At 41.1% G+C, this 16,560-nt stretch overlaps 1 protein-coding gene and 1 non-coding gene across 15 annotated transcripts in view; both read left to right on the top strand.

The window, feature by feature from the left end:
- Window positions 1-16,560, top strand: part of PALLD (palladin, cytoskeletal associated protein) — a 431,565-nt gene that overhangs the window by 372,656 nt on the left and 42,349 nt on the right. For 11 of the 14 annotated variants that reach the window (XM_031663998.1, XM_009207839.4, XM_031663997.1 and 8 more), the window contains one exon: window positions 8,692-9,360. The exons of the other annotated variants lie outside the window; for them this stretch is intronic. In XM_031663998.1, the coding sequence (XP_031519858.1) occupies window positions 8,861-9,360 (500 nt within the window). In that variant the 5' untranslated portion in view covers window positions 8,692-8,860. The remainder of the gene's footprint in view (window positions 1-8,691; window positions 9,361-16,560) is intronic. 14 annotated transcript variants of the gene reach the window in all.
- Window positions 16,283-16,385, top strand: LOC116274243. The gene has a single exon (XR_004182880.1). It is a non-coding gene; the product is annotated as a U6 spliceosomal RNA (small nuclear RNA).

Below are 16,560 nucleotides of genomic sequence, written 5' to 3'. Positions count from 1 at the left end.
AGGTGATTCTATCCTTTTAGACACATTTCCCTTCCATCTTCAGTATGAAAAGTCCCAGGGAAAGGCTCTGATTGGCCTGACCTGGATTATATACTTATCCTTGGATAATTTGCTGAAGCCATATAGCAGTTGACTAGTCCTGGATCACATGCTAACCCTGCAACCAAGGGCGAGAGGAACAGGGTAGAAGCAGATCTGTAAAGGGAGGGAGGAGTGCGGTTACCAGATGAAAGAAGAATGGTAGAGAATAAAAACAGATGTCTGCCACACTTGGAGTTTCAGGAAATTGACTTTAAGAAGAAACTCATTCAATTCTCCACCTACTAGTGAGTCATTACTTGCTTGTGTGAATGCTTACTGCCATGCATTCAACCATTGGCCTCATTCTCCTTCCAGAAATAAAGCATGACCTCCACCTACACATTCTTTAACTTAGTATCAGCCATAAGCAATTTCTGGCAGCACTTCACAACACTTGAAAAATGAATACAGACATCAGTGTGATGTTCCAGGCAGACATCAGTGCTTTAGATTCCAGCCCCAACACAGGCATTCAATGCGGCCTTGTTAGAAACACTCTGTCCGGTCCTTTATGACTTGCTACACTACACAATGGACACACAAGGGAGCTGTTTCCTCTCTCTGTATAGGGACCAACTTTGTTATCTCAGGATACAGTCTATGTTTTGAAAAAGTGGCTGTAGAACAGTGCAGGATGGGAAGAATGGGTCCTATCAAAGAACTGCCTTAGAGATGACTAAAGTTCTCACCAAGTACTGAAAATATCCCCAAGGCACTTCTCTTCAAGGTAAACATAAACTTATTGCATTTTTGACTGATGATAACCAAATAAAATGGAAAATGGGCACTGGTACAGGCTGCCACTGCCTGGAACATGATGGAGTGCCTCACAGATGCCAAATTAGGAGCTGCATTACCAGGTTCACAAACCCTCTCACTTGGGTTTGGGAGTTTCACATTTTGGATACTAACAAGCCAGAAATATGTAAGTACTGTTACTATAAGAGCTCTGATACATATATATCTCCTTTATTAGAAGATGCATTTCCCTTTTCTGTATTCCACACAAAAGGATGCCTGGCAATCTTTTGACAGGTAGTAAGTGACATCTATGTGCAAAATACTGTAATAAGAAGATAGAACACCTCTGGCTCTGGGCGATCTGGGCTGGTGTGTGAGATGATAATGCCACTGCCAAGCTGACAGTACCATGCCAGCCTTGTGGGCTGGAGTAGTATGGAGGAGGGAGTAAGAACTGCTAGATGTTACTAGGGAGGGCTTCAAGAAGAAATGGGCATTGAAATGGGCACAAAAGGATGAAGACAGTGGATGGAGAGAAATTGGTGGGGGTGGCCTTCCAAAAGAGGGCAGTGTATGAGAAGAGGCCAACAGTAAGGAAAACTCAAAGTCAGTCTGGGAAACAATAAGAGTAACAAACTTAGAAGAATGAAAAGGTAGAGATAGAGCAGCATTAGTTGGAGATAAGATTGTTAGGACTGTTTGAGGCCAAATTATGGGTATCTTAAATATCAGATATTATTTTAGGGAGACAAGTTAGGTCAGGATGAGAGCAGCTCTGTCTAGACATAAGTTTGAAGTGAAGTAGCACATTTATATTACACGGAAGTGGATAATGGAATTCAGGACTGAGGGCTGGGTTAAAGAGATCAGGGAGCGAGAGTGATGCAGTTGACTAACTCCTTGTGCAAAGAGGAACATAAAGTTTAGATCTTGGTAGGATACCCATATTTAGAGTGATGGAGAAGAACTAGTGAAGGAAGTAAGGCACAGTCCCAGAAGTAGAACAAGGAGAGTTATGTTAGTGATGTCAAGGGAGAAGAGTGCTTCAAGAAAGGTGGAGTGGGTGAGCCCATTGTCAGAGCTGCAGAGATATCAAGAATGAGGGCAGAGAAAAGCCACGGGACTGCTGAGCATAGCACAACCCTATCTTCATATTTGAATGAAATGTCAAATGAATTTTTAGAAGATTTACAAAATCAGGCCAAAACATCCAAAGAGTTGTGGCAGAAAGAGGGGAAAGGGTTATTAACAGAACATTGGCCACTTACCACTGAAACAGTTTGCATGTTTCCTTTAAGGGAAAGCATTATAGCAGAACCACATCCAACTCTAGCCCCATAGAAGCTATTTTGAGACACATAAAACCTAAAAGCTATTTTTGTCTTGATCTGGGTAGAATTTATCTATAGGTATATCTGTCTTAAGAAAAAAAAATACAATTAGTGTTAGCCAGTTAGTTGACAGAATATTCACAGATTATTCACAGAATAAAGTATTCCTTTTGTAAGAAGATTTACCATGGAATTGTTTTTATCTGCCTCTCAAATGCCTTTAAAATCTTCTTCTGTTTTCCAAAAACTGATATATACATTTTTCAAAAACAGTTGAAATAGATGTGAAAACAGCATATGCATAAGGTTAATATATATATACACACACACAAATAAGCACCATACTTGGACTTGTTTAGTTGTCCAAGTTTACCAGTTTCTTTGAAATTAGGTTCTTTATAATGTTTAAATCTTACAGGGCTAAAGAGGACAGGTCATAAAATCTAAAAGTTTATTAGGACCTTAAAGTTGAAAAACTACCCCAGATAGGATGAATGAAGTATCCAAAGTCATAAACAGAATGTGGCAGACCTGGAGCCGCACTATTGGAACATTTCTCTACTGGGCTGACTCCATGTTTTTACTTGTAAATAACCTGCATGATAGTGGCTTTATTTCTAGAGTACTCCCTTAGGAAAATGCAACTGTGTGTTGCTGAATGCCATACAGCTTGATGGAACCGGGAGTTTTACATTGCATAGAAATCTAGGGATTTAACTTCAATTCAACAGATATTTATTGAGTGGCTTCCCTGAGAGTAAAGAGGAAGATACTGAAAATGGAGGGCTCAGCGAAGTGGAGGATTGCTATTTTTTGTAAAGGCATTTGGGGAGCAGATAATGGTTATTTGTTTGGAAAGAGATGACACTCTGCCCTTAGTAGTAATCAACTCTTACAAATACCGACTGCATACCACTGTTTTGGATGTATTCTACCCAGCAAGCATAAGCTATGATGGGACTGACACAAGGGATGGCACCAGCCACTGTATGATGAATGAAAATGAAAAGTTGGGGAAACATTAACCATATGAAACCTTAAAATATGCCAAATTCGTCATTTCATTGGAAGACAGAAAGTAAAATATCTGTCCTTTCTTCCCTAATTCTTCAAAATCTCAGAGAAATTTTATACTTAAGACTTTAAAGTTCCTCAAAATCTGTCTCACAGGGAGCTTTTCTTTGGAGTTTCAATTAGAAATGAGATCACTGATTTTGCTTCAAGCATTGAAAAAAAAAAAAGGTTGAAAAACAGATTTTCTTCAAAAATTTACTTTGTCTATGATAAGAATTAAAACCAAACATTTTCTATTAGGAACAGTCGGTATTAATTCCTTTTAATGTCCACTAAATTAGCATAGTTTTTATAAGAATCAACTAATATCTTCCTGCTGTTTTCACTGGCCTTTGTATCAGTAGAAATGAAAATCATTTTGGGCATTTAACTGTGATGCAGTGTTAACTGTTTTAGAAGCTGACCTCGGATTCCTCCCCAAAAAACAGGCTGGGGCTGAAGTGCCAGTGTTCTGTGTTAGTCAGATTCATCAGGCACATCACAACTGCAGGCACTGGTAAAGTCTGTCCCTTATCATATGCAATTTATGTCAGGCTACAAATCCTGCTCTTCTGATGGGGTTATAAATGCTTTGGACCACATCCTGCAGCCCTCCCAGAGCCAAAGTGACCATTTATCCCACAGAACTGGATCTCCACAGACCTCCTAGATGAGATCTCAACATCTGGCAGCCAGCGGCAGGAGTCAACTTCTGAGAAACAGTTCACATTGCTACTGACCCTTGAAGAACACCATCTCCCCACCTCTCATTCCTATTCCTTATGTTACATGAGAGACTCAGCCATCCTTTGATATTCCAGAGAAGTTCCCAGGAGGATTAGGAATTGGTCATCAATTTCAATTGCTCCTTCTCTCTCTCTCTTTCTCGGTACATGGAATGACTTCAAATAGAGATCAACTTTATGCATGAAGACATACAAAGCTACTGTTTTTCTGTGGCAGAGCCAAATATGGCTCTTATTCTAAGTACAAAGGAAAAGTCTCTCTAAAAGAGACTCAAGTCGTATGCTGATTTCACTCAGGTCACTTCTCCCTTGAACCCTCCTCCATAATTGTGTTCCGTTCTGGCTTTGTTTGGAAGGTCACACAATTTACAAAAGGTTCAGAATGCACTGAAGGTCAACAAATAGGGCTTTGTAAAGAAACCTGTGTCCTTTTGCAATACATTTTAAACTTATACATATTCCCAAGCAGTAATCAATTTTAATTTAATTCTTGCATTTTTTTGTTTATGGTACTTTCTAGAAAATCCAGATTTTTATCCCTGCCTTCTCCCCTAACCTTAGGGGAATGTATTTTAATTATTTTTGTGCTTACAACCTCCTATAAGTCTAGTGCAATACATTCTCATTTGTCTTTTATTAATCCTTACTGTGTAAATGATTATTCTTAAGATTGTGATTTATATACCTTTTCCCAAGGGGCAATAATAAGTTAGTGCTAAACAAATCAAGTTGTTAGATATTGACCTTCATGCAGTGGACCTAGCTTCTGTGATATGAAGATATCAATTGAGCTATAAGTAATAGAATTTTAAAAGACAATTGAAGCATTACTATAATAAAGTTATAGATGAAACTGAACCGGTACTATCTGAATGGGAAGCCCTTGTAGGAGTTCTATTTTCTATTTTATACATTCCCAGAATTGATACATTGAAGTCTCATGCATATGATACTGAGCTAATCTTAGCCACATGGGAATATATTGTGGGAACACCTACCAGCTTACCCCTGATTCACTTACCTACCTTCATTTGAAAATTCTTAAGATTTCCCAGTCCAATATGGGACCCTCCTAGTATAGGAATGTCCTATGGAATATGCCTGATGAACCCAATGGGGTACAGAAATTGCAGTAAGAGATTTATATCATTGTTATCATTGACAGTGATGAGTCCACCATGTTTAGTGTTTGGCCAGGTGCTGTGAAGATGCCAAAAGTTACCCTCCTTACCTTTAAAGTGCTTATAAATATCAGGACCAGAGGAGCTTATGGTTCAGAGGATACAGTCTTGTAGTTCTTCATACAGTGGCTTCTATCACACAGTCAAATATGAAAGAAAGCATATAAACCAACAGCATATTTATTCATAGATCACAAATGTTTTTCAGCTTTGTGATCTCAAGAGTTTTTCTAGATGGTTATGAACACCCCTTCTTTATTATTATGAGCAGGGGATAAATCACTTGCAATCGAGATATTGCTCCAGAGAGACACACCAGGAATTTCCAATTTACATAAAAGTTGTTTTGCGGAAGTTTACTTTCACATCATTTATTTTAAACTTGGGTTGCAGTTTCCCAGAGAAAAAGTGATATGTAGTAATAACAGCCAACATTTTAACAAACCTTTTTTGTTTCCTGAGCACTCTGTAGAGAATGATGTAGCACCAGGCCTTCTGAGCCAGCCAGCCCTTCACATCCAGGTTCTGCCCTTGGACACGTTACTTGACCTCACTAACTGATGGTGAATTTTTTAAATGGGGATAACAATCCCTGCCTCCTAGGGCTGGTGTGTGTCTCCAGTGCTAGGCACATGGTAAGTGCCCTGCGGCTTCGTGATGAGGAGAAGGGGGAGGAGCAGTGCTAAAACCAGCCATCTTAGCTGGTCTCAAGACAGCCCCATCCCAGTTCCCCATCGGCCCACCTGCCACTGCTGTTCCTTTGCTAGTCACTTGCAATGGAAATAGGTGAAGAGAAACCCCCTGCAATAATTAAACATTGTTCCTGTTTTAAAAGGTCTGGTTTGTAAAGTAACCAGGATTGATAGGATTCTCTTCTGCTGAGAAAGATAATTTATTGAGCTCATACTCCGAACCAGGCACTGTGCTCATCATTTAATTCTCACAATGACCCCACAAGCTAGTAGCTGGCTAGTATTTCCAAAAAGTTCAGTTTCTTTTTTTTTTTTCAGAGAAAAGACAGCAGAAAAAAAAAATGAAGAAACTAAAGAAGTAATGAATTTCCTATGACAAATAACTTCTAAGTAATTTCCAAAAGCTATAGGCAACCTTGCGTTTCTGGTACCTTTCATTCTTTCGGCCTTTTTTTATCTCTGTGAAAATCAACTTTTCTAAAAATAGCTTAATGAGGAAGAAGAAAATGGTAAAATTGTGCATTTCATCACATCACATTCCAGACAGGAAATTCATTTAACTCAGGTATTTAAAAGATTATCATTTGCACAGAAATAAAGTCAGACACTTTAAAATTCAAAAGATGTGTTTGTGCTCCTTTTCCCCACCCCCTCCATTCCCTGCATATTATATTCTTCATGCTTCACTGAACCACTGAAAAATGGGGAAGTCAAAACTCTAGCACAGTTCTTCACTGCAGTATATACTAGCAGCCAAATCACTAGAATGCCCATTCATTTCTTGTGAAATGCTACATTAATAATTTCTTAAACTGTCACTTCATACTAAAGATAGCACTTCCACAGCTTTAAGCCCACTTGGGTTAGCAAACATGGTGGTTCTTTTTAATGCCCGAATGAATAGGTTGACCCATAGAGAAGTTTAGAACCAATATAGTCATGGTCTGGGCTTTCCTGCCCTGGTTTCTTTGAAGACTGGCTCTCAAGAGGCACTCCCTAATCCTGGGGTCAGGGAATCCTCACATCAGGTACAGGGCATGATATGATGTCTGTAGCTACTTCAGCAGAGCCACCACACACAGCAATTTGCTGACATCAGGCCAAGCCTAAAATACTTAAAACACAGCTGTGGCTTTGGCCATTGTGAGCCCAGGTGGGGACAGAGTAGGGGAGCAGCGCCTTTGAGGAGAGCCACACAGATGGCTTCCAATCCAGATGCAGAGGTCAGCTGAAGGGTGTGGAAGAGTGTTGATGGTAAACATCCTGGGACAGGGATGCATGCTGCCCTAGTGAGGAAATGTAAAAGAGACAGCAAAGGCAGGGAGATGAAGCATTTGGGGACTCAGAATGGAGAGTGCTGGATAATGGATTTTAGAGCTAGTGGGTGGTTTTTATGAGTTCTATTCCTGGGCCAGTTCTAAATGCATGAATGCAAGAGCAGATGTGCTTGGACAGTCTACCCAAACCACATAGACATCTGGAACTTCAGGGCAGTGGTGAATCCCTGCAGTGACATGGCTACTTTTAAAACACTCAAGTTCAATAGGATCCCACAAAGTTCTTTGTTGTTCAAATATTTGATGCTCTGTACCTATTAAGAACATAGAACCATCTCCTCATTACACCTTTCAGTTCCCAAGAAAATGTGTCTGTCTTGTCATGGATTTAATTGTAATCACTTTACTGGATAATTACAGAAGGGAACAGAAGACACAGAACAGAGTTTAGAACTTGCTGATGTTCCCACAGCTCATGATACTTGAGAAAAGACCTAGACATTTTTTCACTTTTTATTGGCCGCTTCAATTCTTTGTGTTGCTGAGTCTCTGAAGGCTTGATTTTTGCCTATGGATAAGAAAGTTTTGGGGTCTGATTTTTAGTTTTAAAAGGTTTATTGTCTATTCATAGATACTTGTTTTATCTGCTTGTTATAGTGCCACCTGAAGTTGAAGTTTCTTGTGACAGCTATTGGTCCCTATGTTTACCTCATGTGAATAAAGGAAAACATCCTGGATACAGCAAAGTTGTGGAGTAAAAGAGTGAGCTATTAGATCATTGCTAGCTGCTTACTCTTATTTCAGAAATAAAAATTTGAACTATCTCTTATCAATGGTAAATATTTGGGGAATTAAGTATACATTATTATAAAATATTTTCCTATTGTTTATTGAACACCTACCTGTTATAGATGTTACTCGTTTACATGTGTTTGAAATAACATGCAATATCAGTGTATATTAAGGTTTGTGTAAGAAATTGGCAATTCATTTTACTACTAAAATTTTGCATAAAGACTTTCTTAGGGGACAAATGTAGAGATTAAAGTAATTTTCTTTAAATCCACCTGCGGTATTTATTGAATGTAGAGTTGACAGCACTGAAGTAGGCAAATTGGACTCACCTAAATCTGCCAAATATAACTTCAACATTTTTTCTTTTTTTTTTTTTTTTTGCTTTTAACGTTCTCATTTTGATAGAATTCTTTTACCAAAAATTGACTATGAATGAGAGGATTGAGAACTGATGTCGAAATGTTTTTCTCTTAATATTTCTTGATCCGTTAAAAACAAAATATGGCTCCTGGAAGTCAGACAAAGTTGCCATCAGGATTTGTAAACTGGTTGGGATCACCTTATGTGAAACTTAAATGAGACAGTGAAATGGGCGAGCATAATTCACTGACTTAGCGCTTGGTCCAGAATGAACTGCTGGCACCACACTTCGGGCTGCTATGTGTGCCCATTCCCTGGGTGTTCTCTGCAGCTGGCCTAAGTGCCAGGCGATGCTCACAAGCTGAGCTCACTCCTGGAATGCACGTTCCTTGCCGTTCCGTCTCTGAAGGTGTCACTTCTCTCTCTCCCCACAGGGACCCTCTGAAGATCCAGCAACTCCAGAACCAAATCCGACTGGAGCAGGAGGCCGGCGCCCGGCAGCCTCCGCCAGCCCCTCGCAGCGCGCCGCCCTCGCCGCCCTTCCCGCCGCCGCCCGCCTTCCCCGAGCTCGCGGCCTGCACGCCGCCCGCGTCCCCGGAGCCCATGAGCGCGCTGGCCTCCCGCTCCGCACCCGCCATGCAGTCCTCCGGCTCCTTCAACTACGCGCGCCCCAAGCAGTTCATCGCCGCGCAGAACCTCGGGCCCGCGTCGGGCCACGGCACGCCGGCCTCCAGCCCCAGCTCGTCCAGCCTCCCGTCGCCCATGTCCCCGACGCCAAGGCAGTTCGGCCGCGCGCCCATGCCGCCCTTCGCGCAGCCCTTCGGCGCCGAGCCCGAGGCCCCGTGGGGCTCCTCCTCACCGTCTCCCCCGCCGCCGCCGCCCCCGGTCTTCAGCCCCACGGCTGCCTTCCCGGTGCCCGACGTGTTCCCACTGCCGCCGCCACCACCGCCGCTCCCGAGCCCGGGGCAGGCGTCCCACTGCTCTCCCGCCACCCGCTTCGGCCACAGCCAGACGCCCGCGGCCTTCCTCAGCGCCCTGCTGCCCTCGCAGCCGCCGCCGGCGGCCGTCAACGCCCTGGGGCTGCCCAAGGGTGTCACCCCCGCGTGAGTAACAGCCGCAGGCCTCCGCTCCCTGCCTCTCCGCCTCGGGTCGCCCTGGGGCTCCCACATCCCCATACACGTGCGCCCATCAGCCTGCAACCCAGAGCACCTCAGTAACATTTCACACATTTCCCTCCATGCGATGTAAAAATTCTTAACGGCAATTTGACTCAGTGATTCTTGCGTGGCCACTTGACATGATCAAAATCAGAACTTTTTCGTCTGAACTAATATGAGATTCTCATGAGGAACTATTCAAACTCTATGCAGTGCTCTCTTAATAATTATGACGGGGGAGGGGCTTAGCTACCGTTTATCGAGCACTGTGCTAAGCAACTCCCGTATACTATTTCAGTCCATACTACATTCCTAAGAGGTAGCATCGCCCCAGTTAAATACCCAGGAGTCTAGGAGTTGAATAAATTGCCCTGGGTCACATGGCCACTAAACCGAGACAGGAATCCATGCTCTCACCACCAAACTATGTGTTTTATTATAATATTTCATGCCAGCATTACAATGGGTGCGAAGGAGTTTGGTTATTAAGTATACACTTAGTGTTTTTGAAAAACCTAAATTAACAGATTTAAGAAATAAGCCTTTGTGTGAATCTAGTGATTGACTGGAATGTAGATAAATGAGGGTGTATGCAACCTAGTGGAGAAATGATGATGCAGTTTTGTCCCTGGCCTGTGATCTCGAGATCCATCACATGCCGCCTCTGTCTGTTTCTGCTTGCAGGTAATCTAATATGTCTCTCCTTACCTCACAGTGATGATGTGGCAGCCCTATGAGGTCTTTAAAATGGGAAATCTTTGAGGATAAATAACGACCACAGAAGTACAGTAAACTCCTCAAAAGAAATACAGTACAGGTGTTTGGTATGTTTGGTTGAAGAGTAAAATGAGTAAAAGCTAGCACTTACTCAGTTTACTGAAGACTTCAGAAATGAGTGAGTGCTCGCAAAGGTTAAGCCAGCACCCATATCTCAACTCTTCCTGCTGAAATCCTGCTTCAGAGTTTGCCAGAAGCATACTATTGTTCAGAGAGAAAAAGAAGGAAACTCTACTAAAGAGTAAACAGGAGAAGATCTTAGAATTCAAGTTATTTTCATTCATCTATAAAAGTGTTCCATTGCTAGGATATACTTTTGCCACCTTAAAGGCCAGCATTTCTATGTCGGGCCTCGACGAGGTGTACCAGGCAGCTTCAGTTAGCACTGCTGCTTTTGTTGGGCACTTCCTAAATGTTGATTACATGAATTTGAAATCTGCCTTCTTCTCAAATCCTTATTGGACGAAACACAGTCAAATGATTATGTAAAGAAACAAGTCCAATAAAGGAGCCAAATATAGTAATGATGTGATAATGGACTTCTGTTAAAAGTTGTCAGTCAACTTGTCTGAGGAGAACCTTTGTCTTTCTTCCCTGCTTTTTCTCTTTGAGCTTTAATTTAGCTGTTAGAAAAGGAAGTGTATTATCTTGGTACAAAGAAGCTATTAGAGAGACCCAAAGAGCTAGAGTTTGTTGCATGACACCTTTTCCTCCTCTCTCATTAAAAGGATACCAAGTCTTGCTTCCCAGGAAAAGGAGTACTGTAAATAATCTGTTCTAATATTTCTCATAAAGAATTTGATCAAAGATTACTTTGGCAAAGGTGGTAATGATTGTGCCATTTATCATTTTTAGTAGGAACAGCAGTTTGTGCTGATCTGTGACTTTGAAACCTTAAGCAGTTTTAAGGGCTTACTTCAAGTAACAGGAGCACTTGCTTCTTGTCACCATCTTTCAAAGTGACTCATTTTATGGAGTCAAAATAGCTTATAATTGTTACCACAAGAGTCCAGTCGTTCCTGCCATTTTAAAAAAATTAATGGAGAAGTCATGCTGATTTTGTGGCCATGGAAAACTGTACCCAAAGATAGGTAAGTGCTGTGACATCGAAGTGGAAATCCCAGACTACAGATTTTTAGCTCCGTGCCAGCCCAGTAAGCCATTATTATGTGGTTACCGTTTTGTCCTCAAGGAATTTTCCTGTTGCTAAATCACACACACTTGAAGAATTCATTATTTTGGTTTGATACATATGTCTTTTGAAACATGTTTTTCCTCTGGCATACTATGGGATCTGTCATTTGCATTCTGAATTAAAAACAAAAATGTTACTATTTTTGTTTATCATAATAATCCAAATAATTTGCTAAAGACTGAGTGTCCCTATCAGGGCTACCATGGCTTTGGCATCCTGGAACTTGCAGGAACTGCCAAGTTATCGTAAGATGTATATATTCAGTTTCATTTATAAGTGTTATTTCTTTAGCTGGATGGTTTTGCCATATATATCAAGTACCGACAAGTAGATTGATTACATATAATGCAATGAAGTAGAAATTCATTAGGTTTTTTTAACCTGCCTTGTTTTACCAAAATGTTAAATATAAATTTCCAATATCTTAGTTTTCTTTCTTTTTTTTTTTTTGTTTGAGACAGTCTTGTTCTGTTGTCCAGACTGGAATGCAGTGGTGCGATTGCAGCTCACTGCAGCCTCCGCCTCTGGGTTCCAACAATTCATGCCTCAGCCACCTAAATAGCTGGGATTATAGGTGTGAGCCACCACGCCCAGCTAGTTTTTGTATTTTCAGTAGAGATGAGGTTTCACCATGATGGCCAGGCTGGTCTCAAACTCCTGACCTCATGTGATCTGCCCACATCGGCCTCTCAAAGTGCTGGGATTACAGGCATGAGCCACCGTGCCCAGCCCCTCTTAGTTTTCTTAATCATCACTTGCATACTTGCTGTTTTATTCTGTTTGTTTCGCATTGTTCTTATTTAAACTGTAAACAGGAAGGTTAGTAAGTACTAAGTTTCTAAACAGTCGGTGGAGATAAGGTTCTGTTTCTCATATGTTTGTGTAGCAGAGGTCAAAGCAGGGAACAAAGGTCATGGATGTCAGTGATAAACCACAAAGTCGAGGCAAAGGACAGTAAATTTGGGGAAAATGCAGCATAAAGGAAGAAAGGCGTTTGAGGAACTGTATGTATAGAAGTTCCCCAGACCGCAGTCAACCAACTGCATGCTGCTGTTGTGAGCTGGAGAGAGGTTGACTGCGGTCTGGGGAACTTCTATACATACAGTTCCTCAAATGCCTTTCTTCCTTTATGCTGCATCTTCCCCAAATTTACTGGGGTCACTGGCAAAGAAAATATTGCCCTGCTAAAAGCTGTCGACAGATATAAATACTAAGTTGATAAACCCTTTTAGATGGAGGTAGTAAGGAGAGCATGCCTTAGAGAGAAATCTGTTTGTACTTTTATAAAATTAATGTATTCTACTCCCCTCACTATTGCTGGTAAGTTGGTGTTACAGCCTCCATTGCTGTAACCATGTTTCTCCACATAGTAAATCAGCCCTAAGAGATGGAAGAAACCCAGAAGATTTGGCAGTGCCGACAGGCATAGTGTGGCAGTACTGCCTCTGCTGGTCTCTGAGCAGCTGTACTAAGTCTGAAGGGTGAATCAGATCAGACCCATCTCTGGAACCAGACTGGCACTGTTTCATTTGCCATCTTCACATTCTTGGAATCTGTGCTCATAAGGGAGTGCCACATAGCCACGGGGCCACAATGTTGTATGTTCTTAACTGCCTCTTTTATATAAGCAGGGCTTTGGTTTGAAATGTTGCCCCATCTTTGTCACAAGAGCATGTGTCAATAAGAGCTTTTATACAGATGTACTAATGAGAGCTTTTATTATATAGGCCCACAGCTCCTTATGGGCATTATCTCATTGTCCCTCTCTTTCTCCCTGATAGGAAGCAGGTAGGTGGGGACACTGTCATCATTGTTACTCAAGAGGTGACGGGATTTCCCAGGGTTCTGGAAAAAATGCCTGAGCAAGGAGAGAATAGCATGACTTAGGTTCATCTCAAATAACTCTAACATTTCTTGATTAAAGAAAACTGTTGTAGAAGCAGCAAATCAGAATCCCCTGAGTCAAGGAAAACTTTGTTAACAAATTTAGTTGTACTTTAAGATTCATGACACAGGGCATTTTAAACAGTTTTCAAGTCAAGACCGTGGTTAGATAGTAACCAGTGAAAAAGAATCCAACAGATACAAGCTGCAACGTACTTTGCAGACATCTCACTATACCTATCTTTCTCCTATTTTGGGGGAAACAGATAGCGGGGGGCTTTTCATTCTCTGACCTGAAGGGGTTGGAGGTGTTATTATGGGCTCATTAGGGTCCAGTATCTTATCAAGTTGTATCCAATCCTGGGCAAGTATTTACCAACAAATTAGTAGGTGAGGCCTCCAGGATCCGCTGCTACTGGGTTATTCTGTTGAATGTCTCTGCCCCGGGGTAGCTCAAAATCAGACCTGTACGGCTGTGTACCAAGTTGTATAGAATGAATGAACAGAAGTAACCTGAGGCCAGTGGATCACGAGGTCAGGAGATGGAGATTATCCTGGCCAACATGGTGAAACCCTGTCTCTACTAAAATACAAACAATTAGCCGGACATGGTGGTGGGCACCTGTAGTCCCAGCTACTCGGGAGGGCTGAGGCAGGAGAATTGCTTGAACTTGGGGGGCGGAGATTGCAGTGAGCTGAGATTGTGCCACTGCACTCCAGCCTGGTGACAGAGCAAAACTCTGTCTCAAAAAAAAAAACCCCATGTGCCTTTGTCATTTTCTTTTTTAAAGAACCCAAAATACAATGTGAGGAGAATTTGATATTAGAATAAAGTTATCTATTTTCCTTTAAATATGAGCTTCAGGTACCTATTTTTTGTACTTTAGCAGCCTTTGCTTTACCATAAAATTCAGTAAAAGGAAAATAGAATTGACATACAAAAACTCAGTTTGTATATCTTGGGCTCTTTTATATATTTATTAATGCATTATATTCTTGAATATAAGTGATATTTAAATGCCAACATGTTAATGAATTTGCTCCCTCTGAAATGTTGTGGAATTTAGTTACCATCAGATTTCACTGAATGTGAGAAGAGTAGAATAACAGGACTTGTAATAGTTAAATTCTCTGGTTGATTCTGGTACCCTATCTCTTACATCAATATTGTGCTCTGGAAATTTGAGTTTCTGAAATCTACTCCCGGAATTGACCTACAATGGCATATCAAGGGAAGGATGCTTTCAAGACTATTCAGTAGCCAAAAAAAGAGACCACTTGGGATTTGGTGGTGATTGAATCTGGAAGACTTTACCTTCCAGATGCTTGTGTATATGTTTGAGATGTTTTTATCATAACCACATGAATATTATTTTTAAATGACAAATGACTTACTGTTAAAGCCAGAGTAAACAGATCAGTAATGTTTTTTGTACAGTTGGGCTGAGTGTGTATACAATGAAGTATTTAGTCCGGGAGGCCTGTTACGAATTGCTTTATTGGTTAAAGTTTGCCTCTGAGTATGGATTTTTGTGAAGAGTTCTGGTTTTGGTAACTACTAACTTTGAATACTACTTTATTTTATTTTTTTAATTGCACAAACCATCAAAAAAAGGAGATTATCTCTTTGTCACCACTCTTTTTATTTCCTAATGAGTTGCTACTCATCATTTATCAAAGGAAGGTGCCACTTCAGGGAGCAGAACTACAACCATCTTACAAACTCTAACATAGCATTAGTTTTATAGGAAAACAAACTCAGTTGCCAAATTTTTGCCTCAAAACTTATAATTGCTTTTCTTTCCTCATGCCTCCCCTTTCAAAATACGTCACTTTTATTTCTAACTCTCACGTTGCATGCTACCCCTAAACCCTGTCCTCAGTGTTTAACATAATTTCGTAAAGTGCTTCTGAATTACATTAGTCCAGTGAGATGCTCCGAAAAAGAGAAGAGGTTCCGTATTAGAATAAGTGTGAGAAAACTGTATTCTATACCTCTTTCCTCATTCACAGTGCCCATCTGTTGGCCCTGCCAGGCTGGTTCTGGTCACAGGACCTCTGCACTGCCATGCTCTCCCTGTAGGTCTCACGTAGCCAGCCACTTCCTATGGTTTAGGCCACCACTGTAGAGTCAACCTCAGAATTCTGATGGACCACACTGTCTGATACAGTCATCTACTCATACTTCTGCCGTTTCATTGCGTTTACCACCTCCTGATATGTCTTGCCTTCCATTTTTTTTCCTCTTATCTCTTTCTGCCATATCCACCATAAAAATGCAGTTTTTCTAACTACCGTGACCTAGTTCAGCATTATATTTCTAGCACCTAGAACAGAGTTGAACACTGAGAAGGCAATCAGTAAGGGATATCTGCACGTTCATGGAAATTCTGGTCAAGAATTTTTGGTATCTTTTTAAACTCCTTCCCCTCTTCCATTCTGTTTCTCTCAGCCAATCTCGTCTCTTTGACTCACTTCCATGCTGAATATTTTCTGATCCACTGATATTTCAGATCCACTCTTACTACACCAGGCGCTGTTCTAAGTGTTTAGTACACATTGGCTCATGTAGTTTACCCAGTGACCCTATGAGATACAAGCTGTTAATACCCACATTTTACAAAGGAGGAAACTGAAACATATGGTCATCAGGTCACTAGCCCAAACGACACAGCTTTTAAGTGGTTAAAACAAAACAAAACAAAAAAGCAGGTTCTCACATCTGTTTCTTTATTCCTGCTGTCTCTGAATTTCTTCTTCTTCTCCATTCTACTTGTCTACATCCTTATCATCTTTCAAGGGCTTAGAACTTGCCTCTTTCATGGAGCTTTCTGCAGTCATTCTAGCCGGCACTGTTTTCTGTTTCTTTTTTATTCCAGTTGCATCTAGAATTGGTTCCACATGGTTTGTTCCTTAACTTATTCCCCAACTTGGTTATCAGCCTCTGTGATCAAGGACCATCCTTTAGGATTTGGGAGGTCTTTGCTATCTCACTTAAATAATGTTGAGTGCTCACTTTGGCAGTGTGAATACTAAAATTGGAATGATACAGAGAAGATTAGCATGGCCTCTGTGCAAGGATGACACACAAAGTCATGAAGTACTCTGTATTTTTAAACCATATAGCCTCTATGAAACTGCCATTTTGTAATTAAAAATGTTCAAATATTAATCATTGTAAATAAGTGCCCACTGGAATCTTTTCTTATTCCCCCTCAAGTTTCAATTTCAAGTACTGACTGCTAAGATTGGCGTATCTCCGGCCACGTACATTTGCAGAAAGTCAGATT

This window comes from Papio anubis, chromosome 3 (genome assembly GCF_008728515.1).
Source record: "Papio anubis isolate 15944 chromosome 3, Panubis1.0, whole genome shotgun sequence".
Classification (NCBI taxonomy): domain Eukaryota; kingdom Metazoa; phylum Chordata; class Mammalia; order Primates; family Cercopithecidae; genus Papio; species Papio anubis.
This window is presented reverse-complemented; position numbering and strand designations above follow the sequence as displayed.